This window comes from Zalophus californianus, chromosome 2 (assembly GCF_009762305.2).
Source record: "Zalophus californianus isolate mZalCal1 chromosome 2, mZalCal1.pri.v2, whole genome shotgun sequence".
NCBI lineage: Eukaryota > Metazoa > Chordata > Mammalia > Carnivora > Otariidae > Zalophus > Zalophus californianus.
In genome coordinates this window covers 61,399,119-61,426,579 of record NC_045596.1, presented here as the reverse complement: position 1 = coordinate 61,426,579, position 27,461 = coordinate 61,399,119, and the positions used below count along the sequence as shown (strand labels likewise).

At 44.7% G+C, this 27,461-nt stretch overlaps 1 protein-coding gene across 6 annotated transcripts in view; it reads right to left on the bottom strand.

The window, feature by feature from the left end:
- Nucleotides 1-3,733: 3,733 nt before the first annotated feature.
- SHROOM3 (shroom family member 3) overlaps nucleotides 3,734-27,461 on the bottom strand; it is a 251,686-nt gene continuing 227,958 nt past the window's right edge. For 4 of the 6 annotated variants that reach the window (XM_027598487.2, XM_027598486.1, XM_027598488.1 and 1 more), the window contains 5 exons: nucleotides 25,079-25,978; nucleotides 23,462-23,953; nucleotides 20,313-20,463; nucleotides 10,108-10,380; nucleotides 4,381-4,749 (listed from right to left, as the gene is read on the bottom strand). In XM_027598487.2, the coding sequence (XP_027454288.1) occupies nucleotides 4,381-4,749; nucleotides 10,108-10,380; nucleotides 20,313-20,463; nucleotides 23,462-23,953; nucleotides 25,079-25,978 (2,185 nt within the window). Of the gene's footprint in view, nucleotides 4,750-10,107; nucleotides 10,381-20,312; nucleotides 20,464-23,461; nucleotides 23,954-25,078; nucleotides 25,979-27,461 lie in introns of all 6 variants that reach the window. The other 2 variants (XM_027598484.2, XM_027598489.2) reach the window with 1 other exon arrangement.

The following is a 27,461-nucleotide window of genomic DNA, read 5'->3' as shown; positions in this document are numbered from 1 at the left end:
ACAAAAATAGTGGGGACAATATTAACTCATAATGATGTAGTTGAGTAAACGTGACAGGGCTTTGAATTCTGGGATTGTTATTACATAAATTTATGTTAGTCTTTCTGTGATGATGATAAAAACTGTACAAATGGTTGGTATCGGTTCATCTCAAATGGTGAGGTGTATCAGGACAACCCAGGGAACTTATATAGGTACAGATTCGCAGCCTCCATGGTGGTGTCTCAGCAATAGGGATTTTTTAAAAGATTTATTTATTTGAGAGAGAACACATGAGTGGGGGGAAGGGCAGAGGGAGAGAATCCCAAGCAGACTCCTGGTTGAGGGCGGAGCCCAATGTGGGGCTGGATCTCATGACCCATGAGATCATTACCTGAGCTGAAATCACGAGTTGGACGCTTAACCGACTGACCCACCCAGATACCCCAGCAAACAAGCACTCCTGTGACTCTGATGCAAAGTATTTTGGAGAAACTGTGATTTAGTGTCTGAATGAGCTTCCATAAGAAAAGTGAAATTTTATTTAGAAATACGAATAAGAAAACTGTTCATGTGTTCCTTTCTGACTTTAAAATGGTCTTTATCATTTCATCCCTTGCTTCATCCCAGAGTTAAGGCAACAAGGAATACCTTGTCCCCAGTATACTGTTTCTGTGTGGAATGGCCCCTTCACATTTGTCTGATCATTTTACACTTTGCTGGGGAGGGAGTTCTTTCAGGCTGAATTTCTTCCTTTTTCTTGCCAGTAATGAGGTGACTAAGACTTATGCTCTTCTAAAGGAAAAAAAAATAATTCCAACCTAAGAGACTAAAACGAATAACATGGAAAATTAAAGACAAGTAAATTTGGAACCATATAAGAATAAAAAGCCAACATTTTCCTAATATCCAGAAAAAAACCCCAACATCTTGGTAAAAGATACTTAAAAAATAAGCTTAAGGTAGCACTCATATTAGGAACAACTGTGATCTTAACTTTTACACTCAGAAGTAATCGTAGAATAGGTACTAACAATGGAATAATAGGAAAACTGGGGTATACCAGGCTGGTTTCTCCTGATTTCTCTTTTGTATGTCTCAAAGGCCCTCACGCCTCACTTTAATAGATAGCTTGTGATTCTTTGGGGTTGATCCATGCTTGCTAATCTTCAAGTTTGGAAACCAGTTGTGCAAAACAAAACCTAAAATGTTCCCCTGGAGCAGAGGAAAAAATGTTTGGTTTCACCAGTGTCTCTTGGAAAATCTCAGACACTTTCACTATGGAACCTTCCTGCGTTCTTTGGGGTTAAGCAGCCACCACAAGAAACAAAACAGCAGGAGAAAGCCCTGAGTCAACCAGCGTGTAGCAACATGCCCAGAACTTCTCAAGTGGCCCAGGAAGTTGGAGGACTCCCAATTTTGTTGCAGGACCTATCCCTTCTTAGAACTTCACAGGTTCCTTGAGTATCAGCGTTTGGACTATTGCAAGGCCATCCCACATCCACCACTTCTGATGGGGCCTGGTATTTCAGAAATGATTGCATCCACAGGAACGATTATTGACTGTGAACATACATCCTTGAAGTCCTGACCAACAACATGCTCAGGGTTGATTTGCTTATGATCTTGGCTGAAGGTATTGTTGGGAGGAAAAAGGATGGCTTCTGTAGATGACTGCTTTTTGTTCTTGAAGATTTTATTTAAGCGCGAGAGAGAGAGCACAAGCAGGGGTTAGTGGCAGAGAGGGAGAGCGAAAAGCAGGCTCCCCACTGAGCAGGGAGCCCAATGTGGGACTCGATCCCAAGACCCTGGGATCATGACCTCAGCTGAAGGCAGACACTTAACTGACTGAGCCACCCAGGAGCCCCAAGATGATTGTTTTTAATAGTGGAAAGAGAATGCCAAAAATAGGAAAGGGATAGAGAACAGACTTACTGTTGAGCTAAAGGCATTTAAAAATTAATAATGAAAATTAAGTTAGTGGTTTTCTCTTCATCAAGCAAAGGTCAAGTCCTGCCATAGTAAGTATCACATCCCCTAAGAATTAGTTTTCAGAGTTGCACCTGATACCTCCCTCATTTCACTTAACGACAGAACATCTCAGTGTAGCAAAGGAAGGGATGATGTCCTAGGCATGTCCTGTGCTTGACATGTATAAATTAGAAAAGTGATTGAAAAAGACTTACAAAGTGTGCCCAGTCAAATCCTTCAGAAGAATCATTTTGGAGAGTGTTGGGAATGTGGGCGGCCCCAGAATCCCCCTGAGGAATTTCACTGGGAGCAGCTGAAGACATTTATTGGCTGGCTCCCACCTGGTCTGATGGAAGGAGTCACTCAGTATCAGCAAGACGCAGTTAATTACCAACCAGAAGTGATCTGGGGCTCCTGTGTTGGCCTAAGCCTGAGGAAATGTCAGATGTGCTGTTTTTCTCTACCTCAAAATGACCATGTGGTGTGGTTACTGAATGCCACCACAGGTTCCACTGAGTCCCTGGGAAATGGGACCTTTGGATGTAGGAGAGCAGCTTCTGACAACATTCCTGGGAGACAGAGGTGCTGTCCCACTGTACCAATGGGAGTCAGCATCTAACCTCCAAAAAGGGAAGCAACAGCTTTGGTTGACTGCTCACAAGAAACGTCTGGGTGGCCTGTTGGTTCTAAGCTCATCAAAAGACATCTGTATCAGGGAACAAAACTATAATTTTGAAGTTCTTAACCAGAAGATACAGTTCATTAAGTAATTAAAATGTACTAGGGGAGAAAAGGGCATTTGGCCTCTCATACAAGTTTTACTCTTCAGTTCTCTATAGTTATTTTTGCAGTCCAGATTAGCAGAGGTGACCACTAGCCATGGGTCGAGCACATGAAAACAATAACAAACTAAACCAAAGCCCAGGATGCACCACCTGCTGGAAGTATGAGGTTGTTGCTATCCTGGCCTCCTTCCACCTCCCAGTGCGCTCTAGAGTACCCTGCAGAAAGTCATTGTTGTGAAGCAAAATCCTAGTCTTCAGATGCACTGTGCAATCTTCAGATTGATAGTGGAAAATTAGTCTTCAGATATTAAGAAGGCTGTTTTTAATGATGGTTGATAGGCTTAACAATTTAGGAAAACTTTTTAAAAAGCATCATTAAAACATAAAATCTTTAAAGAAAAAACAAAAAGGATGGGGGGCGCCTAGGGTGGCTCAGTCCGTTAAGTGACTGCCTTTGGCTCAGGTCATAATCCTGGAGTCTCAGGATTGAGTCCTGCATGAGGCTCCCCACTCACCAGGGAGTCTGCTCCCTTTCTTGTGCTTTCTCTCTCAAATAAATAAATAAAATCTTTAAAAAAAATCATTAAAACAGCCTCATAGTATATCTCTTAAAACAGGTTACATTTAGCCCAAATCCCATGCAGAAGGACAGCATGAATTCAGTTTTGAATTGGTTTGGTTTCTGACTTTCCTCGTATACAGACTGGAGAACTGTTGTCCTTGTTAGTAAAATTGAGCTCTATCTCCCCACCAGGGTGGGAATGCCAAGAAGCACTAGGAAATGATGTGATAGCCATGTTGCACAAATCCTTCTTCTGGGCAAGGTGTAGTGTTCCAACAGGAACACTACAGAAGGAAAGTGGTGGCAGCTGGCAGCAGGGGAAACTGGGATTCCGCAATTTTAACACGAGTGTAGAAGGTCTGCTCATATTTGTACAAATAAGAGCAACAAGCCAAGGGTTGAAGAAAAAAACAAAAGTCTCCACGCTCAATGTGACTATCTTTGGAATTCTTCATTTCATTAAGGTTTTCACAAAATACAAAGCTCAAACGCAATTGTCTACGTCCACCACAAAACAGAATCAAATAAGTGGTTAGCACACAAACATAATGATTTTTTCATTTTAAAAAATATAAATAACAATGTTCAAGGTTTTACAGTTTTCTTCTGTGTGTGTTTCTTTTTAAGGCTTTATGTTGCAGACCCTTCATTAGTGAGTTCTTATATCTGTCGTCAGGACGCACTGCCCACAAGCAAGGAAGGCCGCTGTGGATACATTCCTGAGGGTGACACACACTCATCTATGTTGCCTCAGCCTGTTAAAAACTAACCAATCAAACGCCCTCCAATCAGTTCTCACAGTTTCATTAATTTTCCTTCTACTAGAAAGTGAGAATAGAAAGGGCTAAGTTCCCAGCAGCATTCAAGCTCTCAGATCAATCACGTAGGGCGAGAAGGAAAAAAAAAACAAAAAACAAAAAAAACCCCCCAAAACAGGCTTTTTCCTGGATAGAATTTTTTCCTTTTATCCAGAAAAACCCCAGTGACCCATAGAGTTTAAATGGTGGTTTGCACTGAAACAGTTTTCAGATTAAATAGTGTTGAGAGAAAGGGTGATCTTTTGGTTGGGTCTTTTAGAAGAGGTTAAAGTGGAGAGGTTAATGTCGGGAAAACACCACTTACAGTACACCCCCCAGCAGGACCCATCTCACTCTCCAGGTCTGGGGGCAGAGCTAGGGCCCCTGCCTTGGGAATGAAATCTGAGGGGAGACTCTCCAGCAGACACTTGACTTGTTCCTGGCCTAGCTTGATCTTGTCGTCCAGCTTTCGCTGCTCAATGAGGAGTGTTGACTTCATTTTCACAAAATGCTGGTAATCCTGGAGTTGCTCCTCTGAGAGGTAATTGGCCAGGATGTCTAACACCACACGTTCCCTTCGATCCAGGTTCTCCTTGAGCTCTCGGGCGTCCTCATGCTGCCCAGCCAGGACCTTCCTCTTTTCATTGAGAGAGCTCTGCCAAGGCGAAACGAACAGATCAGCAAAGGGCAAGGCAGAGGAAGGAACTGTCTGCAGAGACACCTTTTCCAGGCTGTGAAAAGTCCAAGTTTCTATTTCAGTTGTCACTCTGGAGTAAGGAGACAGACTCTTTTTGAAAATCAGTTTATTACCCTTCTGTTACATGTATATAGATCTCTAACTTGTCAAGTCACATGGCAGCTTTAAGAGAGATGACATAAATTGGATGAGGTAAAAGCTTGACTTGAGGCTTCTAGATTTAAAAGGACAATCAGTGACTCCACTTACATGAAGTACTTAGGGGTTACATGTACCTATATGAGTAGTCAAAAGCATAGAGATACAAAGTAGAATGGTGGTTGACAGCTGCGGGGAAGGGGTGAATGGAGCTGTTTAATGGATATAAAGTTTTAGTTCTGCAAGAAAAAGTTCTTAGAGCTCAGTTGCACAACAATGTGAATATACTTAGCACTACTGAACTGAACACTTTAAAATGGCTAAGAAGGCAAATTTTAGGTTATGTGTAGTTTACCATGATAAAAAAACTGAAGGGGGTTAAAAAAAAAAAAAAAAGGCCAATCTTTAAGTTACCTTGAGCATTTACAAGTATTTACATTTATAGAGTTTCTCAAAGTGTGGACCACCGGCAGCAACATCTCCTGGGAATTTGTTAGAAATGCAAATTATTTTATTTTATTTTATTTACATTTATAGCGTTTCTCAAAGTGTGGACCACCGGCAGCAACATCTCCCGGGAATTTGTTAGAAATACAAATTATTTTATTTTATTTATTTGAGAGAGCGTGAGAGAGAGCATGCACAAGCTGGGGAAGAAGCAGAGGGAGAGAGAGAAGCAGGCTCAATCCCAGGACCCTGGGACCATAGAAATGCAAATTTTTAGGCCCTGTTCCACCTACTGAATATAAAGCTTGGGGCCCAGAAAGCTGTGGTTGAAGCTTTCCAGGTGATTCTTCTGCAGCTCAAGTTTGAGAACCTCTGCCCTGATCCACAAATAACAATGGGAATGTCACATTTCCCATATCTAAAGAAATCTGTTTCTAGTTTTCAGGCCTCTGAATCTAACATGAGAGAAATTCTATTTAACAATAATGGCGATTTCATATTCTGAGCATTTTTTTTCCCCAAAGATTTTATTTATTTATTTGACAGAGGGATAGAGAGAGAGCATAAGTAGGCAGAGTGGCAGGGAGAGGGAGAAGCAGGCTCTCCGCTGAGTAGGGAGCCAGACATGGGGCTCGATCCCAGGACCCCAGGATCATGACCTGAGCTGAAAGGAGACACTTAACCAACTGAGCCACCCAGGTGCCCCATATTCTGAGCATTTCTTATACAAATCCAATGGTAAGGTAGCATGTTATCTTTAGGGCTAATTTACTTTATAATCTTTAACATGGCTTTTTATGCAACATGTTGACTTATAATGAATGTCATTAAAATTTTTTTTCATTTTATATTTAATCATTTAGACTTTTAAGGCCAAAGTGATTGAGAAACATTAAAATGAAAATCAAGAGGTATATCTTTAATCTTATTTCATATGTAGGCTTATGAAAAGTTCACAGACCATGTGTCTTTACCTTAACTTCCCTTGAACTAGCCTGTCAGATCTTACATAATAATGCCCAGGGGAAAAGCTACAAAGTTATAGGTTTATCTTACAAATATCTCCATTTTCATGGCTTCCTTCCCCTAATCAGAAAAAAAACACCAGATGGGGCACCCGGCTGGCTCGGTCAGTGGAGCATGCAACCCTTGATTTCAGAGTTGTTAGAGCCCCATGTTGGGTGTAGAGATTGCTTAAGAATAAAATCTTAAAAAAAAAAAAAAAAAGGAAAAAGAAAACCCTTAGGGGTGCCTAGGTGGCTCAGTCCGTTACGTGTCCAATGCTTGATTTCAGCTCAGGCTCATGTCATGACCTGAAAGTTGTGAGATTGAGCCCTATGTATGGCTCCACGCTAGTGTGTGGAACCCGCTTAAGATTCTCTTTCTCTCCCTCTCCCTCTTGCCTGCCACCAGCTGAAGTCTCCCCCCACCCCCTTGCATGCACTTTCTCTCAAGAACAAAAACCCCTTAGGGATACATGCTCCCCAATGTTTATAGCAGCATTATCTACAATAGCCAAATTACGGAAGCAGCCCAAGTGTCCATCAATATACACACACTTCATCTTCTTTATCCATTCATCTATACGCACACCATGGAATATTATTAGCCATAAAAAAATGAAATCTTGCCATTTGCAATGACATGGTTGGAGCTAGAGAGTATCATGCTAAGCAAAATAAGTCAGAGAAAGACAAATACCATGTGATTTCACTCATGTGGAATTTAAGAAACAAAAAACAAGCAAAGGGAGCAAAAAAGAGGCAAACCAAGAAGAAGACTCTTAACTGTAGAGAACAAGCTTATGGTCACCAGAGGGGAGGTGGGTGGGGATGGGTCAAATAGGTGATGGGATTAAGGAGCGCACTTGTCACGACGAGCACTGAGTGATGTGTGGAACTGTTGAATCACTACATTGTACATCTGAAACTACTATAACACTGTATGTTAACTGGAATTTGAATAAAACTAAAAAAAAAAAACAAAAAACCCTTAGGGACTGAATCTGAATGAAGACACCTTTCAAAATACTGTAGAGAAGTTAAAAAGTGAAAACCTTTTCCTCACCTTTAAAAAAATTATGAAATATTTTACACATTAGAAATGTATAGAGAATAGTAGAATACCTGTGTACCCATCGTTAACTGTGCCAGTTCTTAACAGGAGCATTTATCATATTTTCTTCAGATTAAACACAAAAATTAGAGATTCAGTTGAAGCCTGATACACACTCTCCCATCCCCCCACCCCCATGACCTTTATCCTACAATTGGCATTCGTTGAGCCACTTATTCTTCCTTCCCTCATTTCTACTTATACTTTCAGTTTAAGATTAATCATTATAAAAACTATGGGTGTATTTTGCATGGGAGCATGCACATATTTGTATTCAAGAGTGTGTGTGTGTGTACATTTAAATGTTGAGCTGAATTTCGTTCTGGAACAGCTTCTCTTCCCCTAAAACTGTACCAGTGTTCCTTCTCTCACATACCTGTGGCATCCATCCCAGTGGCCAAACAGGAAACGGAAATTTAGTTTCTGCTTTCCTGTTCCCCTCAGCTAGCACGCCTTACTAATTCAAACTCACTCTCTCACTCCCTAGTCTCTATCCCTATGACAACAGCCTAAACGAACAGCCTCACTCCTTCTGGCTAGACTCTTAGCATAAGTCCCACTCCTCCCCGGGCAGATTAGGTCATAAAATTAGTTTATGGCTCTTTCTGGCCTACAGGCTAAAGTCCTATCTATAAAGTATAACCCACAAGTTCTTTGTGACTGTTTTCTGCGCTGGATACTGCTTGGCCCTCCAGATCCACTCTTCTCAGCCCTGCTCTGTGTCCAAGGAAGCTGAACGGTGCAGGCTGCACCAACTGGGCTCCCTTCCCTCTGGGCTTGGCCAACGGGAGTCATGGGCAGGAGACGGGAGGGAGGGAGGGAGGGAGGGAGAACCTGAGGCCCCTATCTCTGGCTCCTTCCTTGCCAGGTAGTGGGGGCTACATTAGCTCACCAAGGCCTCAGTGCTGTAGGACAGACACAGAGTTCTAATTAAGGACTCCCTCCTCCAAGTGACGCTAACCCTGGAGGAAGGAACAGGGAGCTTCATTATCTCTTCTTGGTCCTCCTTACTCCTTCCCGCACCTTCATTGAACTTCCTCTGCTTACCCCGGTTGACTGAACCCTCTACTTCCTGTGAGTTCCCTGACTGTACACTTTCCTAATACTTCCTGTAACTTGTGATTTTTAAAACCAAGCAATCACTCTGTTTTATAATCACCAATCATCTATGTATGGTTCTAGAACATGCCATGGTCTTTCTTGACTTTGTCCATGACATTCCCTCTAAATGGTGAAGCCCTCCCCTCTTAGTCTGTGTAGAATCAAGAAATTCTCCTACACCCTGTTCAAGTGTCACATGTGCCAAGTCTTTCCTGGGCTCCCACCAACACCTGAGAAGTGTTTCGTGGCTGAATTTATCACTGTGTTGCGGCATATTTGGTGCACTCGCTGCTTCCACCGCACTGGTTTTCCTCATTCTGCCCTGAGTTCCTTGAGAGCGGGGCCTGCATTTTAGTTGGTGTTCATCACCTAGCATGCACAGCACTGGGGATTTGACAGGCAGGCACCACTGGGCAATTTCTAGATGAGGAAGCTAAGGCTCAGCACAGCCTCATGAGGAGGGTATGTGCAGGAAGGGGGTTGCCGCTGCAGAAAGTTCTTGTATGCTCAGTCAGTTTCTTTATACCATCTAGACCTTTTCTATTTGGAAAAAAGACATCTTCCCTTTTAATGTAATGTATAGGAGAAATAATTGGGAAATCCCTCATGGCACTGAAAGAGAGCTGTAGATAGGAGAAGGAGCCAGAAAGCAAAGAAGCCTCTTGATGGCTGGGGTGCTTATCACCTTCCAGCATAATATGTATGTACAATAGTTACAGATCCGTTGATTGTCTGGCTTCTCTCAGTAAGCTCCCTGCGGGCAGGGATCTGGCTGCTTTGTTCGCGGTTGTATCCCATGAGCCTGGTGGCATACGTCAGACACCCAGTATTTGCGGTAAAGATGAGCAGGTGAAGAATGCTCTGTAACTACAGAATTAAATTCAACCTAGTGAATAAAACGTGGGGTCTGCAGCAGGACCCCTCATATCCTGGCTCTATCATGTGCTGGCCTGTTGTGAGGATTCAGCGAGCCCGCAGATAAAGTGTGTAAGCCCACCGTGCCAGGCAAAGATGAAGGACTTGAATGTTACCCTGTGTTGGCACCCCTGTTGCTACCTGTCCTCTTCCTTCCAGCAGAGGGCGCAGTGGAGACACGAGGGTGCATCCTCACCCAGGGCCTGCAGCCTGGCACTCCACCGGCAGATTCCCTGGAGCTTGAGCCCCTGTTCCTGCGCCCTCTCCTCAGTCCCGACAGTTTCTTTGTCCCTCTCTCTTTTTCTAATGTCAACCCCCACCGTGCTGTTGTCTCTTCTTTTTCCTGGGATAGAAAGGAAGGAAAGAAATTCTCGCACCTGTGTTTTTACTTCCCTAAGTATTCCCTGAGCCTGAAGTGTCAGCGTTACCTCTTGGCATGCAAGATGCCTTCTTCTGTGTTTCCTGGTAACCTATACATTGGACTCTCTGCCCCAAAGAGATCGTAATCTTCTCCGGAGAAGGGATCGTGTTTAATTGCACCCCTCTGTGTATGTGGCTTCAGAGGGAAAAATTACTGAACTAAATCGCTAGGCCACCTACCCTTTCTTCGTTACTGGCATCCTCGCTGAGGCCGCTCAGGACGTTCTCCACACGGGCCAGGCGCCCTGAGAGGGAGAGCAGCAGGTTTACCACCTTGTCCAAGTCCCCGATGAACATCTTGTACTTGTCAAACTCATTGGGCTTGCAGAGCTCACTGATCAAAGCCTCTACCTCTTCTCCCAAGGCATTGTTGAGCTTGATGTCCATCAGCAGACTCCCTTTCGCTTCCTGGAGGGCCTCAAGCTTGTGGGTGAGGCTTCCAATGAGCTCGGCCTGTAATCGCAGAGGAGACACACAGCGAAGGTTAGCCAGTGGAGTGGTCAGTGGAAGGAGGATTGACTTCTGCCAGCCACATCCTGTCTTTTCAGGGCTCGGCTGAAGGTCCCCTACTCTGTATGGACTGCCCCCCAGCATTAGGCCACAATATTCTCTCCTTTCCCTGTCTACAACTGCCTTTCTCTGAATCTATGCAGTCCTCATAGGCCAACGCTTGACTATGTCACCTCGTAATGTTTCTCAGTTGTCATACTACATACACCTCTGTGTTCCCAATTGGCTTGTTAACTCACTTTTGAAAGGCTTTTCAGGACATGCTCTCTTTTGATCCTCACTACAGTAACATAGACAAGTAGGGTAAATATTTCTTGTTTTACAAATAGAGAAGCCAAGAGTCGAAGAAATTAAGGGACTTGTCCAACGTCAGAGAGCTGAGTTGAATCTTAATGCTAGTTACATTAACTAGAGCAGTTACTATGTGCCAAAACTCTAGGTGGATTATCTCATTTAGTCGTCCCAACAGTCGTGCAGCAGATACTATTTTATCCACATACACAAGGTGCAGAAACAGACTTAGGTGAGGTGATGGGCCAAGATGCACTGAACTCAAGTCAGTGGGGCTGCCCTAAACTCAAGTCAGCCTGATTTTAGCAACTACCTTGTACGATTTACCCTTGTGAATATTCACTGAGACCTTTATCAGAAGTCAGCCCCATGATCTGTCCACTGCACTCCATGGTCTCCAGTTGCCTGAGCTATATAATCTGCCATCTTTATTGCCAATCTCTATACATATAAAACAGTTAACACAAATATCCAATATATTTAATTGAAGGAATGAAGTACAGGTCTTAGTGGTTTCAAGTTTGACTACACTTATATTAAATGTCTACTACTTTGCTGTAAGAGAAATTAAACTTTGTGATTTTTAAATTAGTCTTTCGTTTTTCTCTTAGCCTAAGGTAGTCAGATGGAGAAAGGACATAATCTTTTTTTGGTTAAAACCTATTTCTTTAACCACTAAATGGTTCCAGCTCAAAAAAAATTTTTATGCATATATATAAAACCAAACCATGTGACTTCAGTTGGAAACTTGGTAAAAAATGATCACAATTTTTTGATGTTAGAGCAAATCTTTATTTTTAGAGGAAGGAAAAGAAAGCGGAAAAATAGAAAAAATTTCGGCTCACACAACTGAAGGGTCCTGAGGACTTTCTGTACAATTTCTTTGTCACCAGAAAATGCAATAATCACAATGATATGGGGAAATATTTATTTCTCCATGATGTGCCCATCTTGAAGCTGGGCCATAGAGGTACTCCATCCAGTCTTCCAGTCTAAGTAAGGTTCATAATGTCCTTGAAATGTCCACATTCCGGCTTTCATGGTGACAGCTTGTCTTCTCAACTTGCCTAATCCCAGAGGCTAAAGGGTGACTAAAATATTCCCATCTGCTGCACTGTCTCATCATGGCTTATCATCTTTGGCTTTCCTCAAGCTGTTTAGTTAAGACAGAGTCAATCAAGGATAATTTTAGTAGTGGAAAAAGCTGTACAGTTTATATTACTCCCCAACGGAGGAGTCTGAACCCAGAAAAATGCAGGCGGGAGAGGATATTGTTTCATTTTCCTTATGTTCTCCTGGAAAACTTATTTTCCAAAAAAAACCCCACCAATTCTGGCTGGCAGCTCTCGTATTTGCCTGCTCAGAACCAGCTAAGGAGCTTCAGCAAAACACCCAGCAGGGTCTGATGATCCATCCCTATGAAGAGAAGAGCAAGGAGACTCGGATAGAAAGCAGTAGGAAAAATAAACACTGCCTATTACATCTTCCCACATTCCTGCTGGACACAGTTAAGAGAAGTCAAACGTCATTACTGCTGCTTTTCAGATAGAGGCTGACCTCTGCATGAAGTCAGCCCAGGACTTATAGGCTGCATTTCCTGGGCTCACCGCTCTCAGTGTCTCCAGATGGCACCTTCTCAGAGAAAACCAGCGACACCAAATCCAAAGAAGCAGGTGACTATGCAGCAACACTGCTACGCTCCAGCCTCACGAAAAGGCCTCTGATTATTCAAATGTTGTGGGATCCATTTCAATCTCACGTCTTAAGTAGTTTCTAGAAAAGTCTTTTAAAGAAACTAAATAGTAGAAAGGAAAGAAGGTAATGGCCTCGTGTTTTTTTCATTCCTAGAACTATGGCTTCTTTGGAAACTAATATTGTGTCATTGGTTCTGGAACTCAAAGCACTTTTGTTAATAATTTAATTGGCATCGTTAAAAAAATCCTCATCGTGGCCTTAGAAGCTGATATCTTAAGGGACAGGCGTGCTGATTTTCAATCTGTGAATGAGCAGAGACCGGATAAGAGAAGTCTGCCCTTACGTGTTGGGCGGGGTTTCTGTTGGACTCAGCTCACCAGCGCTCTCGGGCTCCGATGCAGGCCAGCAGGGCTGAAAGGGTAGCTACCAAGCAAGCATGGCCCGGTGGGCGAGCCCTGGGCCAAGAATGTGACACAGCTGAACTGCAGCCGGGGGCCAGGCTCAGCAGTCTAATCCTCCGTCTGTTCTCGGCACCACACCCTGTTTTGGTTCTCAAAGACACCGATGCTGGGCAGAGCCGCAAGCCACTCTGTATGGGAGCTGATGTGTACACGGGGGCTTCATGGTGTAAGCAGGAATGGAATGAGATCAAAGTGTCTGGGAATGATGTGGGGAGGGTCCTGAGGGATAAACCAGTACCCACTCCGTGGCGTTCTGATTTCTGAAAGCTCTTTGCTGGGCTGTAATGTCATGTATTAGCACATATGGCCAGGCTGGGATATGTAAGTTACTGAGCAGTCACATCAGTCATGCCTGGACCAAATGGTGTGTATGTGGATGGCATTTGATTTTTTAAAAAAATTTTCTAAGCCTTTAAATTATGGAAATTTGGCTTTAAAAAATGCAGTTAAAAGGGATGTGAATAACTGAAGGCAACAAGGGAAAGTTGGCTGTACCAAACAACCATTTCTCTGCCAGGCAGACCTCTTCAAAAAAACAAAAAACAAAACCCTGCCAACTTCTATCTACAGAATTCGCTGTGGCAGAGACAATAGAGGTCTTTTTGGAGGGGTTTGTTTTAGTAACATACTAGTCTCTCAGGAGCTACTTAATTTGCAAAATCATTGACATTTATTCCCTTAACTTCTCAACAGGTGTAAACTGTTAGGTCACCCCGTGTGAGTTGCTACACACACACACACACACACACACACACACACACACACACACACACACACACACACACACACACACACACACACACACACACACACACACACACACACACACACACACACACACACACACTTTCTCTCTCTCTCTCTAAATATAGTTTAACAGACCCTCCCCTCACACCTCACCATCTGCTTGCAGCAACCCTTAATTTGCAAAATCATTGACATTTATTCCCTTAACTTCTCAACAGGTGTAAACTGTTAGGTCACCCCGTGTGAGTTGCTACACACACACACACACACACACACACACACACACACACACACACACACACACACACACACACACACACACACACACACACACACACACACACACACACACACTTTCTCTCTCTCTCTCTAAATATAGTTTAACAGACCCTCCCCTCACACCTCACCATCTGCTTGCAGCAACCCTGCTGGGCCTTTTCCCACTTCACTGATCCAGGAGTCAGAAGCAGAGGCTCTGACAGAAAACTCACCATCGGGCAAGCCACCTGACCTTTTGGGCCTCTGCTTTCTCACTCAGAGCAAGGGGATAATAATACCTGCCTAAAGCTAATAATTAAATATTAAGCTTTTTCTCTGTGCCAGGCACTATTTAAGTGTTCTCCTATTTGATTACTACTCACAACAACCCGATGAGCTAGGTACTATTATTTTCCTGGTTTTACTAAGGAGGAAAGTAAGATGGACAGAGGTTAAGTTAACTTGCCAGAGCCAGACGACCTGGCTTTTTGATCACTACCTTAAAATGTTTTTAGGAAGGTCATGAGGCTTGAATACAGTAAAGCTTGCACAAGCATTCCGGGAAATAGAAAAGTATTGTACACATTTGCATAATTATTACTTTTTGTGCTAACATCGATTGGGCAACAGGCTGAACAACACACAACACTCGCTGGAGGGTGACCCCTGCGGGGGAATACTCAATTTCTCCCCTGCCTGGCAACGCCACTTTGCCTTCTGCTCGAGGACTTGTGCTGACAATGTGGCCAATCACGGCACTACCAACACGGTTGGCCTCTGACGGTGGACCGTCTTCATCTCAAGTAAGAGTAACTGGGGACTCCTAGCCCCATGGCTGGCGTTTGGGGGCAGAGTGGAGTTCAGGCTCCTGCTAGTAAAAATGAGAAGGATAAAGGTATTTCAGCCATAGGCTTTGTTGTTGTTTCTTTGGTTTTAAATGGAAGAGGATCTAGGCAGTAGCACATGATGGTTTTCTCAGCTGAATTTCATCCAAGAGAGAAAAGTCAGGGGTGATTTTTGTCCCAGTGACAGAAATGGGATCAAACCTCCACCCCCTGCTGGGTGACCTGAGCAAAACAGAAAGATCCTGGGGACTCAGCTGCCATTTCAAAAGTTCTCTGGCACATTCTCTGTCAAGAGTGGTTCTTTATCATTCATTTCCTCTCAGGAGGGCTTGTGATCAGAAAGTTGATCTATTTACTCAGCATGGTCTCTTGGTTCTGGGTATCAGGAATCTCTGACACACAAGAAACAATACTGAATTTCTTTAAATTCAACTAAGCCCATCATCCTCCTTCCCTAAAGGACCTCCCTGTTTCCGTTAGGACAGCCATGTAGGCCAGGAACTCGAGAGGCAGCCTTGACCCTCGTCTCTCTACCATGCTCCAAGTCTAATCTGTCCCCAGGTTCTGCCCACTTTGCTCCCCCCACCCACTTTTTAAAAACCCATCTGTTTCTCACGGCTCGTATTGCAACTGCCCTTACACAGGTACCCTCACTTTCCTATAACGGCCTCCCAACGACCACCTCGGCCTCCCGTCTACCCCCACAGCTGCCAGAGACTGTTCTAAAATGCAAGTCTGCCACAGCTGTCTCCCTCCCGGTACGTCCTGGGGAAGGGGAAGAGCGAACAACTCGTGACCTTGGCCAAGATGGCATACACCCACTGCAGCCTCCCTCCCCACTTGGCACAACTAACACCCCTGGACTCTGAAGGGGGCTCTGTCAAGTTAAGTACGGCAGTGTGTTGGGGTAGGGAGCCAAATGTGAAGTATGACCCAGAGCGGGGGTTCGTTTCCTGCCTCCCTCTTTCATGCTCTCGCTCTGACCGGTGCAGAATTGCACACAGGGTGTGGCAGCAAAACTCTGAGAAAAGCCCTGCCTTTAAAACAAGAAGACCAGAAAAGGGGCCTCTGTGAGGTCAAGAATGTGGGGAAAATCCTGTTTGAACTGTCCCTTTTTTCTTCCCCTGGCCCTGGTTCCCAAGAGTAGCTCCTGTCCCTGAGCCGCACTCTGCAGTGATGGCGCAGGCACTGGAAACCCCAGGAGAAAAACCCTTCTTTCTGGTCAGAGGCACTGGCCTGAAGAGTGTCAGGGGAATGCCTACTATTTCTTCTCTTTTATTGAGGGTGGCCCTGGTCATGCAGAACAGCATGGGCTGCTATAATCAGGAGAACTTGTATTTCCAGCCAGAGGCCCAGGCAAAGAGGCCGCTGGGAGCCAGAGAATGTGGGGGGAAATACTGAACAGGCGAGACCTGGAGAGAAGATCGCCGAATTCTGTATACGAACTGACATAAGGCCTAGGCTCAGACTCAAGCTGCATGTGTGTAGGACAGAACTAGAGCAGCACAGCAAAGGCTTTGAGAACTGCACTATGATAGAAGCAACTACCCAAGTCCCAGACTAACCTCTGAATGGTGCATATTTGGGGACAGACCTGTACAACACAGCAAAGGCTCTGAAAACAGAAATGACATTGGAATCTGTACCCAAAGGTGGGACAGAACTTGCAGTCTGAAGCTAAACAGTCTGCCTGCTAAAACGAAAACAAAACAAAACAAAATCCACATTCTTTATAGAGGATTTTAATAGAACTCAGGGTCTCACAACATAATACCCCAAATGTTAAGAATACAATACAAAATTACCCAATATAAAAAACAAAAACCACAAACAGTAAAACCATGAGCAGTTCCCAGGGGAAGACCATTAACAGGTGCTAACCCTGAGAGAACCTCAGTGCTGGGCTTACCAAGGCCCTTAAAATAGCTTTTATAACTTTCCTCCATGGTAAAAGAAACACCCTTGAAATGAAGACGTAAGTTGTTGGCAAAGAAATAGACACTACAAAAAACTAACTGAATGGGGAATGCCTGGGTGGCTCAGTGGGGCAAGCATCCGACTCTTGATTTCGGCTCAGGTCGTGATCTCAGGGTCATGAGATTGAGCCCCGTGTCAGGCTCTCTGCTCAGCACAGAATCTGCTTTGATTCTCTCTCTCCCTCTCCCTCTGACCCTCCATCCCCTCATTCTCACTCTTTCTCTTTCTCAAATAAAATCTGAAACAAAAAATCTAACTGAATGGAAATTTTCTAACTGAGAACTAAGAAATTAAGAAAATCACTGGCAGAATGAAGACAGACCTACAGAGATTATCCAACCTGAACAGAGCTTCAGGGACTTGTGGGGCAATATCAAAAGGTCTAATATTTGTGGTACTCAAGTCCCAAAAGGAGAAGAGAGATTAGTGCATAAAAAATATTTGAAGACATAATGGCTGAGAACTTCCTGAATTTGGTGAAAGACATAAATTTACAGAATCAATAAGCTAGTAAGTGCCAAATAGGAGAAACCAAAGAAAATCAGGCCCACACAGATCATAATCAAACTGCTGAAAATGAAAGAGAAAAAAAATTTTGAAAGCAGCCAGAGAAAAACCACACATGGCATATAGCAGAAACAATACTTAAATGACTGTGCATTTCTCATCAGAAACCATGGAAGCAAGAAGGTGGAACAACAATTTTAAAGTGCTAAAAGAGAAAGAACAGTCAACCCAGAATCCCATATCCAGTGAGAATATCCTTCAGGAATGGCAGCAGAATAAAGACATTCTTAGATGAAGAAAAGCTAAGAGAAACTGTCACCAGCATACCCTATTTTAAAAGAAATGCTGAAGCAAATCTTTCAGGCTGAAAGAAAGACCACAGAGAAATCTGGAACTTGAGGAATGAAGAAGAGCAACAGAAATGGGCAGCTGAGAGCCCATCTGTGTTGCTTAATGATCTCTTGGGGAAGGCCAATTCTGAGAAACAACAGATTCTTTTTGCCTTTGGAAATATTCCATTAAGTCTCTAAGCCAAAGCCTTTTGGCCTTCAGAATAAAGAATCATGGGATCTGTTGAAGCAAATTTTTGCCTATTAGATATGGCAGGGTTAGGCAAATAATTTAAAAGTTCTAGTTATTAGACTCTTTAGTTATGTTCAGACAGAAGTCCAGACAATGAAAGGGTTTCATACCTTAATGCTTACATTTACTTGGAATGTTATAATCCGTCATCTATGATGTATACATATAAAAATATGTTAAAGTAGAATTGATCTCAAAGGATAATTTCAATTTTGAAAAATATTTATTAATAAATTGGGACTCTAGTTTCCACAGACTCTTGGTGAATTTCATGCCTAGAAGTATATCTCAGGTTATTAATAACTTTAAATATTAGGTAATAAACTATTACTTTGCAAAAGTTAGCAGACGGCTGTACTCTGCCTTGGAACAGTCTTGACCCAGCATCAGTTTTTTAAAATCACCCTTAGGAAAAGTTGTTGTATATCAGGAAGGGAACTGCATTTTCAACTCTCTGCTGAAAATACTAATAGATGCCTTCCACAACATTTTAAAACTCACATATTTTCTGTTTCCAAATCAGATATGTAAATGCAAGTGACACCAGTGAAAATTCTGTCACACATGAATAAGCTTGTAGTTCGTTAAATAAATCTCCCAGGGTCTTCTGCCCAACAGTAAGATCCAAACTCTTCAGCCTTTCACACAGAGCCCCATGTGACCTCCATGACTTCTGGGCCCTGTGGAGCCTCCCAGCCTCGTCGTCTGGGATTTGTCGCCTTCCTGTGCGATCCTCTAAATTTGGTAATTTCTGACTTAGGCAGGGGCCTTTTTGTTTTACATCCCAAAATATCAAACTTCTGGCGAAAGCTTTCTTCAGTGTACACATGCTCCCTGTGTTTTTCCAGGTCTTTTTCTAGGCCAGTCCTTTGTCTTGCATGCCTTGTCTTCTCCTCTCGCCCTGACTCCTCCTGACTCATTGTGATGACTTCAGTGTAAAATGTGGCAATACAGGTGTGAAGGCAGTTTTGTGGAAATAAAAATAATACAGCACTATGAAAAACACGGCCCCCGCGTAACAAGAAGTGCTCGCTACATGGTACCTGTTGCTACTTCCTGAGAGTATTCATCCTCAGTGCCTTTATAGTCTCGGTCTAAAAATACTTTTGCCACATAATCATCAGAGTGAGAGGCTGATAATAAAGTGATGGAAATGCTTTTTTTTTTTTAAAAAGCAATGAGTAATTTGTCCCACTGCTACTGTAAAATAAGGTATGTCTACATGCAAAAAAACCAAAACAAAAACCTGTCAAATATTCAGTGAAAGAGGTCATGACAACCTGGTACCCGTGATGGTGTTTATAGAGCTCCCTCTTTGGGATAAATATAGAGAGACCAGAGCAGGTGGGTTTTTTTTCCTGACCAGAGGACCCATTAAATGGGGGCATTTGGCGGCACTGAAGTAAGGGACGTGCCAGAAGGTGTGCCACAAAGCAGGTGTTCACACAGGAAAAACTTGGGCTAGGAGAGTGTGTCACTAGAGTGGCCCGTCAGTGTGTCAGCCATACACTCGGGGGCCCGCGGAGCCAGTGGACCTAGAGCAGTGGGAAGGGAGGAATCCCCCTGATGGAGGGGCTTCCAAAATCCCTAAATCCTCCTGCCCCATGACTCCCTGCTCCCAGGGTCTATATCCTGTGGTCTCAACCCACACTGAAACCAGAGAACTTAGGACACAGAGAGTAAATGAAATAGAATCACATAAGAAAGCTGCTCCTGAAATTGGTACCACTGAGAACCACTTACATTCCAAGCTCAGCAAGAGACAAGCTTTAACAAAGAGTCCTTTTTCAGCATGCAGGCCTGACTCATATGGAGAGCTGAAAGCACAGGGGCAGGCGGCCCCTCTGGGGCTGTAGGGAAAGTAGAATGGCGAGAACTTTCTCCCCTGCAGGCACCGTGGGGCTCAGATCTCCAGGGTATGCGGGAAGACAGGCGGCATCACGGGCATTTGTAAAATGCTTTTTACATTTGAAATTTCTGTGGCAGTATCAACTGCTAACAGCTAAATTCCAGTAGTGCTTCCAGGCTCTTCCCTGGGGTATTGCAGAGAGCGCTGGGGAACCTAAAGATTAACGTTACCTCTTCTCACAAGTGTCTTTTGACAATCGCTCTTTTCCCTTAAAGTTTCTACGTTTTCCAGTTTCCATGGTCCTTCTAACCATGAAACATGAAAGGAAAATGACCCCGACCATGGGCTTTGGCTGGTCAGCTCTGAGAAGAGTGTTGGGGTGTCTCTGTGTTGGATTAAGAGGCAGGGAACCTGGGTTTTAGTCTCAGCTATGTGACTTTTAGGCAGTAACCTTGACTTTTGTCATCTGTAAAACTGAAAATGACAGGAAAGCTGTGAGAAATCACTAAGTGCCAAGAAGCTGAGGGTCCAGTGACGGTATGGGCCGGGCTGGTGATGGGACAGGCCCTTCTCACTCTCCTGCCCTAAGGGGCCAGTAGCCTTGCTAGGACTTTGACTCTCTTTTTGGGGAGAAGAGAACGCAGGCCCCAGTTCTTCCTTTACCTTCTTTTCGTTGACATCCACCGGCTCCTCTCCCTCGTTCGCCTCTTCTGGCATATCTTTGATCTTGTTCAGAAGTTCGGCCTTGGGAGCAGACACACTGTAGTAGGCAGGGCAGGTGACCAGCATGCCCACTGCTTCCTTATCTTCACTCCTGCACCATAAAGAACAAAAAAGTTCATAGCATATTCCAGAAGCTTCATGTCACTGCCTGCCTGTCCATTCAGAAACATGTAAAAAGTTCTATTCAGTCCCTTCCCAGAAATCAGGATGAATAAATATTTACTAAGGAGCGACTACTCTGCATAGGGCTCTTGATTCAGGCAGACCTGGGCTGGAAAACACCAAAGACAGTACCATGGAAGAAGTCTGGGAGTCAGGCCTGTGGATCCGCCAGATGACTCTGGGCGAGTCATTTAACCTCCCTGCGGGTTTCTCCTTCTGTGATAAATATAAGGACGATGTTCACTCCCTATTTCACAGAAAGACCATGGGGGAGCTGTGACTCCATGACTGTGAAGGTATTTCCAAGGTGCTGCACACATCTCAGATTGCAGGTTGTTTCCTAGTCTTCCAGGGCCACCATAATCTTCCTGACGTCTGCTCTAATTGCTGCCTGGACACTTTCCACTTTTCTGTCTCATGTAAGCATGATATGCCAGATGAGCCTAAGAGACCTAGAGCCTGCCGGTCAGTGAGGACAAGGTGTGAAGTCGACTCTTTAGTTACACAGCAGGGGTTTCGAGAGTTTGGAGAACAAACCAAGAATTGAGAAACCCGATATCTAGTGTTCTCTGTTTTACTATAACCAAGCTGTCTCTCCGAGTATAGGTCAGATGCTACTAGTTGAAGAAATGACCCTATGGAGGTGGGTTAGGTTTTCTGGGAGAGGTATTTCAACCTGGTGACTTTATTTAACATCTAGGCCATCGTTTTCCTGAGGAATAAAGAACCACACACACACACAAAAGTCATTTTTACTAGTTTCCTCCTTGCTAGGACTATTCTTCTAAGCAATATAGTTTAATGATAAATGTTCTAAGCAACATTTAATTCAGTTAATTGAAGAAACTGGAAAAGGTCTTCTGATACGCTTTTCCTCCAGATATATTCATTGCATTACAAATTGGCTTCTCAGGCATTTAATTAACCCTCACAAAGGCTGTTTGCGCTGAGTCTCACGCACAACAGGGCAGTGCTCCTTTCCACCAGAAGATGGCGCATGCCACCCTTTTGAAATTTCTCCAGAAGGTCTCAGTGCTGCAAAAGTTACAGGACCATTTCACTTATACATTGACTGAGAGAACGCAAGTTCTCAGTGATAATGCTAGGAAATGCTTTGCTAAGGATGTATTTGTAAGTTCCTTTGGACTTTCTACAGCAAGTGGTCAGAGAACAGAATGGAAGCTCCTAATTTTGATCTACTACAAATACCCATAGTTAAGTGACTGGCATACCCACAGAGACACATCTTTGGGCCCCTCATGGAACCCAGTGGATTGCCCTGCACATTGTATATATATATATATACACACAAACACACAATATATCTGGGGGAAAAGTGTATCAGAAGACCTTTTCCAGTTTCTTCAATTAACTGAATTAAATGTTGCTTAGAACATTTATCACTAATCTATATTGCTCAGTAAATGTTTGCTAAACACATGACCCTGGATAAATCACTTCACCTCAGTTCGTCTCTGCCAAGTCTGAAGAAGGGGATGGATAAGGGGATGGTTCAGGCCTCATATTAGGAGAGTCTCCAACAAACTATCAAAGAGCTCATAAGGACTCCATAACTCTTTCCTTTCTCCCCCTCCCGCAAATCAAAACATAGTATTCCTGTTAGTAATTTAGTTCAGATTAGTTGGAAATTTCTAAAAGGCAAGACCGAATTTAGATGAAATGCTGTTTTTATTTAGTCTAGAAGCCACTAACTGTGGAGTTCCAGTCCATCAATCCACATAGCTTTCACTGAAAATTAAAAAGAAAACAAAAACCACCCTAAACCTTTCCCACAGTCATCCTTTAAGGAAATCAAACATGCAAGAAAATACTGCAATAACCCAGGAGAAAGCAGAAGAATGGCAAATACAGACGGCTCACCCCAGTGCCTGGGGTCTGGGACGCATCACACCACAGTAAACACACGCTCAGGGCGGCTTCAGGAGCAGAGGCTCACCAGCTGAACAAAACCATAAGAGTGCGCCCACGTTCTGGTCTTTTTTGCTGTTCAGGATGAAGCGAACATCCACCCTCTTGAAAGGTGGACAGATGTCAGTGTAGTAAATAAACCCATCTGTCTAGGCTTCATCCTTCTTACAGTCTGTGCTCACCTCTGCCGTGCAGAGGCCTCTTATGTGCTCACCACTTCCCCCTGCCTCTCTCCGCACGGACCCCTGGGGGGCTATCAAGGTGACTCTGACAGAGAATGGGCAGTTGCTTGCTTACTGAGTTGGGGGCACCGTAAAATCATTAAGAGAGTGGGCACGGTCATAGTGCCGAGTTCAAATCCAGATGCCACCACTCTCACATGTTCTAGGACTTTGGTCGGGCACAGTCTTAATTGCTCTGTGCTTCACTTTGCTCATTTGTAAAAGGGAGATACAATTGGTAGCTGTGTCAGGAGGTTCTTGTGAAGACTAAATGAAATAGGGGCGCCTGGGTGGCTCAGTTGGTTAAGCGACTGCCTTCGGCTCGGGTCATGATCCTGGAGTCCAGGGATCAAGTCCCACATCGGGCTCCCTGCTCAGCAGGGAGTCTGCTTCTCCCTCTGACCCTCTTCCCTCTCGTGCTCTCTCTCTCTCAAATAAATAAATAAAATCTTTAAAAAAAAAAGACTAAATGAAATAATGTTTATATAAAAAATTAATACAATGATTAACACAAAGAATATGAACAATATTAACGGTATTAATGGCAGTTATCACCACTATTAATATTTTTGTTGGGCAAGTGCCTGGTAATTCAAGGGCAGTCAGTCCTACATCCTACACCTCAGGGCCATTCTCCTAAGACTGAGATGGAGTGTCACTATTGGGTCGGAATCTCTGGAGGCAGGAAAACATCAGGTAAGTTGTCCTAGACTTACCACCACCCCCATGGAAGGAGTTTAAATGTGAGTCTCTTTGCGGGCATTGCCAGGGCCTTACCTCTTGCCTTCGTATTCTGCACAGTTGACAGTTCTCTGCATGGCCTTTCTCTTTATGCTGTTCTCCTTCAGCAAGTTAACATCTCGGGGAAACAAACCTTCCATCAGGTCCATAGTTGTCTTCATTCTGGAGTCTGGATCCAAAATGTCTGCCAGAGATTTGTCCTGGTGGACAATTTCCTTGGCCAGAGCCTCTGTTCTGATGTCTTCTGAGGTCTTCTGAGGGCCGGAACTGACATTCTTTTCTAAACCCCGAGGCCCACAGACTGGGTCATGGATGGGAGGTGGCTGCCCGGGGCTTGGCTGCTTGCCAAGAGCCCCATCAGGTTGGGGCAGAGCACCCATGCTGGAAGGTGGGTTGGTCTCGTTGGCCTCTGAAACCTTGACAGAAGTTTGGGATTTGGAAGCCGGTACCGGACTACCAACCAAATGGACTGTACCCGGAATGGGCCTTTCCTTGGCAACTGTAACCTTGGCAAATTTGCTGGAGCTGCTGGGGATATTAAAAAAGAGAGGGTAAGAAAGGAGTCAGCAGAAAGGTAGGAAGACTAAGGGGACGTTTTCCACATCAGGGCTGTGGCTCTCACATGAGGAATGGTGGGGACAAGGTAGTCCTCCTCTGAGGTTATCATTCCCCCCAAACTGCAGGGTCCTAAAGGGCATTCTCCTCAGCCCAGCAGTTGGTCACAGAAGCTGTGTGGCTTTTTAAACGGGATGGATCTAGTAGGAATTCAGCTTTGGTGAATGTGGCAGTGAGATTCCAGAGCTTTCTGAAAGGACCAGGGGAAGAGGGCGGGGGTGGTACATCACTCCTGTGGTGTTTAGAGGGGGAAAGCACAGAGGCATTGTGTTCTTCTGGGGTTCAGAGATCGCTTGTCCCAGGGACTATTTGTTGGGAAGGGCTTCTACCCATTCTTTTGGCTTCCACAAGGTTTTCCCTACACATTAACTGACCTTTAGCTCTGTTCTTTATCCTTTCTGATGGACATGGCGTGACTTTGGAAAGAAAGCTGACCATAGCCTGTCCATAGTCCAGCCTCTTTTTCTTTTGAGTGAGGCTGCCTCTGGGCTAATCTATACATCTCTCTCTCTACACACACACCCAGTGTGTGTCTAGCACGGCCTGGGGCTAGGCAAGTAAACCTGCTAGGGCTTAGCATCACAAGGCCCATGTACACTCACAGAGAAGCCATATTTCCTAGTATCAGCTCTATCAGTAATAAAAGTGGTATTTTTGTCTTCTATGTCTTCCTCCTTTGTCTTCTTAACGGATTCAGAACACAAGGAGGGAAGAGGCATGTTATTTATTTGGACGCTTTGAATTTATCCTGCCCATGGAGTGAACTGTGCCTTTTGGGTTTGGTGTCACTGTCACGACTCCTGTTCCTCTGTTCCCAGGCTAGTCTTGGGTACTAAGGTAACGACCGGCCAAGGTAGACAAATGAAACCATTCTGCTAGTCTCATGACTTGTGTGTATAGAAAATCTCCACACCAGGGCTCTCTAGTGGCCAATGGAAGGAGGATCTGGGGAGTCTGCAGTGTGAAAGTCTCTCATAAGAGGGCCATCCTTTCCTTCCTCAGTGCGGGGGGCTTGCCCTACAGAGTCTGCCCACTTACCTGGTCCAGGGCTCCTTGTAATCCTCACCGACCAGCTCTGCCTCATACATAGCTTGGGGAGGAGGTGGAGGGAAGTCGTCCAAGCTATTCACAGGGGTGTCCTGGCTCAGTGGAGGCGGTGGGGGTGGGGGCAGGTCAAATGTGGGACTGGAAGTGGCATTGGGGTACAAGTCCTTCACAAACACTTCATCATCATAGTCCTCCCGAGGTGGTGGGGAGGTCTGCAGGACTGACTCAGATATTCGGAGGGAGAGCCTCCCTGGAGTGCTTGGGGTCCCAAGAGGCGTGTCCTCAAGAGTGCTGCTTGAGCTTGGAGGAGGCTGCTGTGTTTTGTAGTGCTTCAGGTTTGCAAACTCAGGTGACGAAGAGTCCTCAGGGAGGCTGTCCTCTCTGACTGCGTGGGCCCACTTCACCCGAGGCAGGGCAGGCCGCTGAGCCAGCGAGACCCGCCTCCTTGTTGCCTCTTCCATCCCATGCTCTGGGCTGTTGGGCTCATGGCCTCTTGGACTGGCAGGCTGGACGAGGCCGTGACCGTCACTTCTGTGGGTCACTGCTTGGGTGTAGGGTGGAAGAGGCTGTTGCCCCATCGGACCATCCCTTCCAGTCGGCTGATCGGTTGCAGCCTGAGAGCTCAAGGGTGCAGGGGAAGGCAGAGCGGAGCCGAGTGGGGTCAAGGGTGCAGCCCTGGTGTCTGTGAGGTGCCCTGGCATTCCTGTGGGTAGCAGCCCGGGGCAAGGCATTGTTCTGCTAGCCTGCCTCTGAGGGTCCAGGGGTCCAGGACATTTGCTGGGGACAGAGGCACCACCAACTGCTTTGCAGCCTGGACCACCCCAACGAGGGCTGGGATGGTGTTTGAGCAACGGCATGTCTTCATGGCCTCTTTCTGAACAACTGAGTGACCTGGAGCAGGATACAAACACAGGGTTATGGCTCAGAAGAAAGGGGCAGATACTGAACCCAGAGTTCATTACACAGATGGGAAAGCATTTAGGGAAAAGGACTTGGAGAAGCTGCACACAGGCTGCTCATACAAAGAACCGAGTTTTAAAAAGTTGCCAAACAGGCCTAAACTCCTACAAGAAAATGTCAAATGGCAGACCTGGGACCACAAGGCGTTTCCTATTATTAGCTCGCTCTCGCTGCTCACCGCCCCCCACCCACCCACCCCCAGCACACATATCCCGGCTTTGCAGGGCAGACTTCAGGATATAAAATGAAACAGGTACATTTCTTCAGCCCCTTTTAGGGCTACTTTGGGAAGAGTGCTGCCTTATTCTCTCCCAGTGTGATCCCCATGGGACAGGTCTGTTTGGAAAGCCTCAGGGAGGGCTGCTGAATCTAAAGGATTTACCATTTTCCCTTAGTCTCCTAGTGTTTTCATTTTTTAGAATGGAAAGTAAGAAGGAGGGGGAGAGTCTCACCCAAGGAGCTAATAAGCAATTCTCTCTGGAGAGCTTGATCATAAGGAGCAAATAGGGTACCTGGTGATTTAAACCCCTGTCCTCTACCTTGGCTCTGAGGACAAACCCAACAATTTCCAATACTTTTGTTACTATGTTCTAGAGGAAAACAGAAATCCACAGCACTGCCTGCTACCCTGCAAGAGTTAATGTGAGCATAGAACCAACCTCCAGCAAACCCACCCTAATTTGAAAATTCCACATTTGGAGCTCCCTGGCTGGTATGCAAGTGAATCTGGAGAGCAGATGGAACTTTTCATTTTACAGATCTGAGTCCTGAGGGAGCTGTGGCTCAGTCCCCAGGCAGAGCCCCAGCACAGGCCTGCATAAAACCGTCCAAGTGCCAGGCAAGGGTAACGCAGCATATGGAAGGGAAAGACTGCAAAGAACCAAATTAGCTCTTCTGTGATGTTGTTTTTTTTGTATTATAAATGCAGATGGTTAAGGGGCCCATCTCCCTCAGATGCAAACCTGCTCTTCCTCTGAAATACCCTTTTCATGTAGAGGCGGTTTCTTTACCAGGAACCTCTCGATATCTAAGATTGGCTACTTTGTACTTCTTGGTGGGTTCCCAAATGGGTGAACTGAAAATCCAAAGGCAGGGGATCTGCTGGGTGCATTCCTTCTGTATTCATTTTGGTATCCTCAGTACTTGGTACAAAGTACCCTCTCAGTAAATGTCTGCTGAACAAGCAATGTCTCTGCCCAATTGCTGTTTAGACTAGGATGTAAACTATTTTTTAAACTCAGCATCCTCTAATTGGACATGGAATAACTGGAATCTGTTTTAATGACTAACGTGGGTACCTTTGTTTTATTATATTTGTATCTTGAGGCTTTTTTAAAAGGAGAGACATTGCTAAAAACCAAAATGTAATATCCTTTATTTAAAATAAAGCCCAAATATTGATATATTTTTAGTT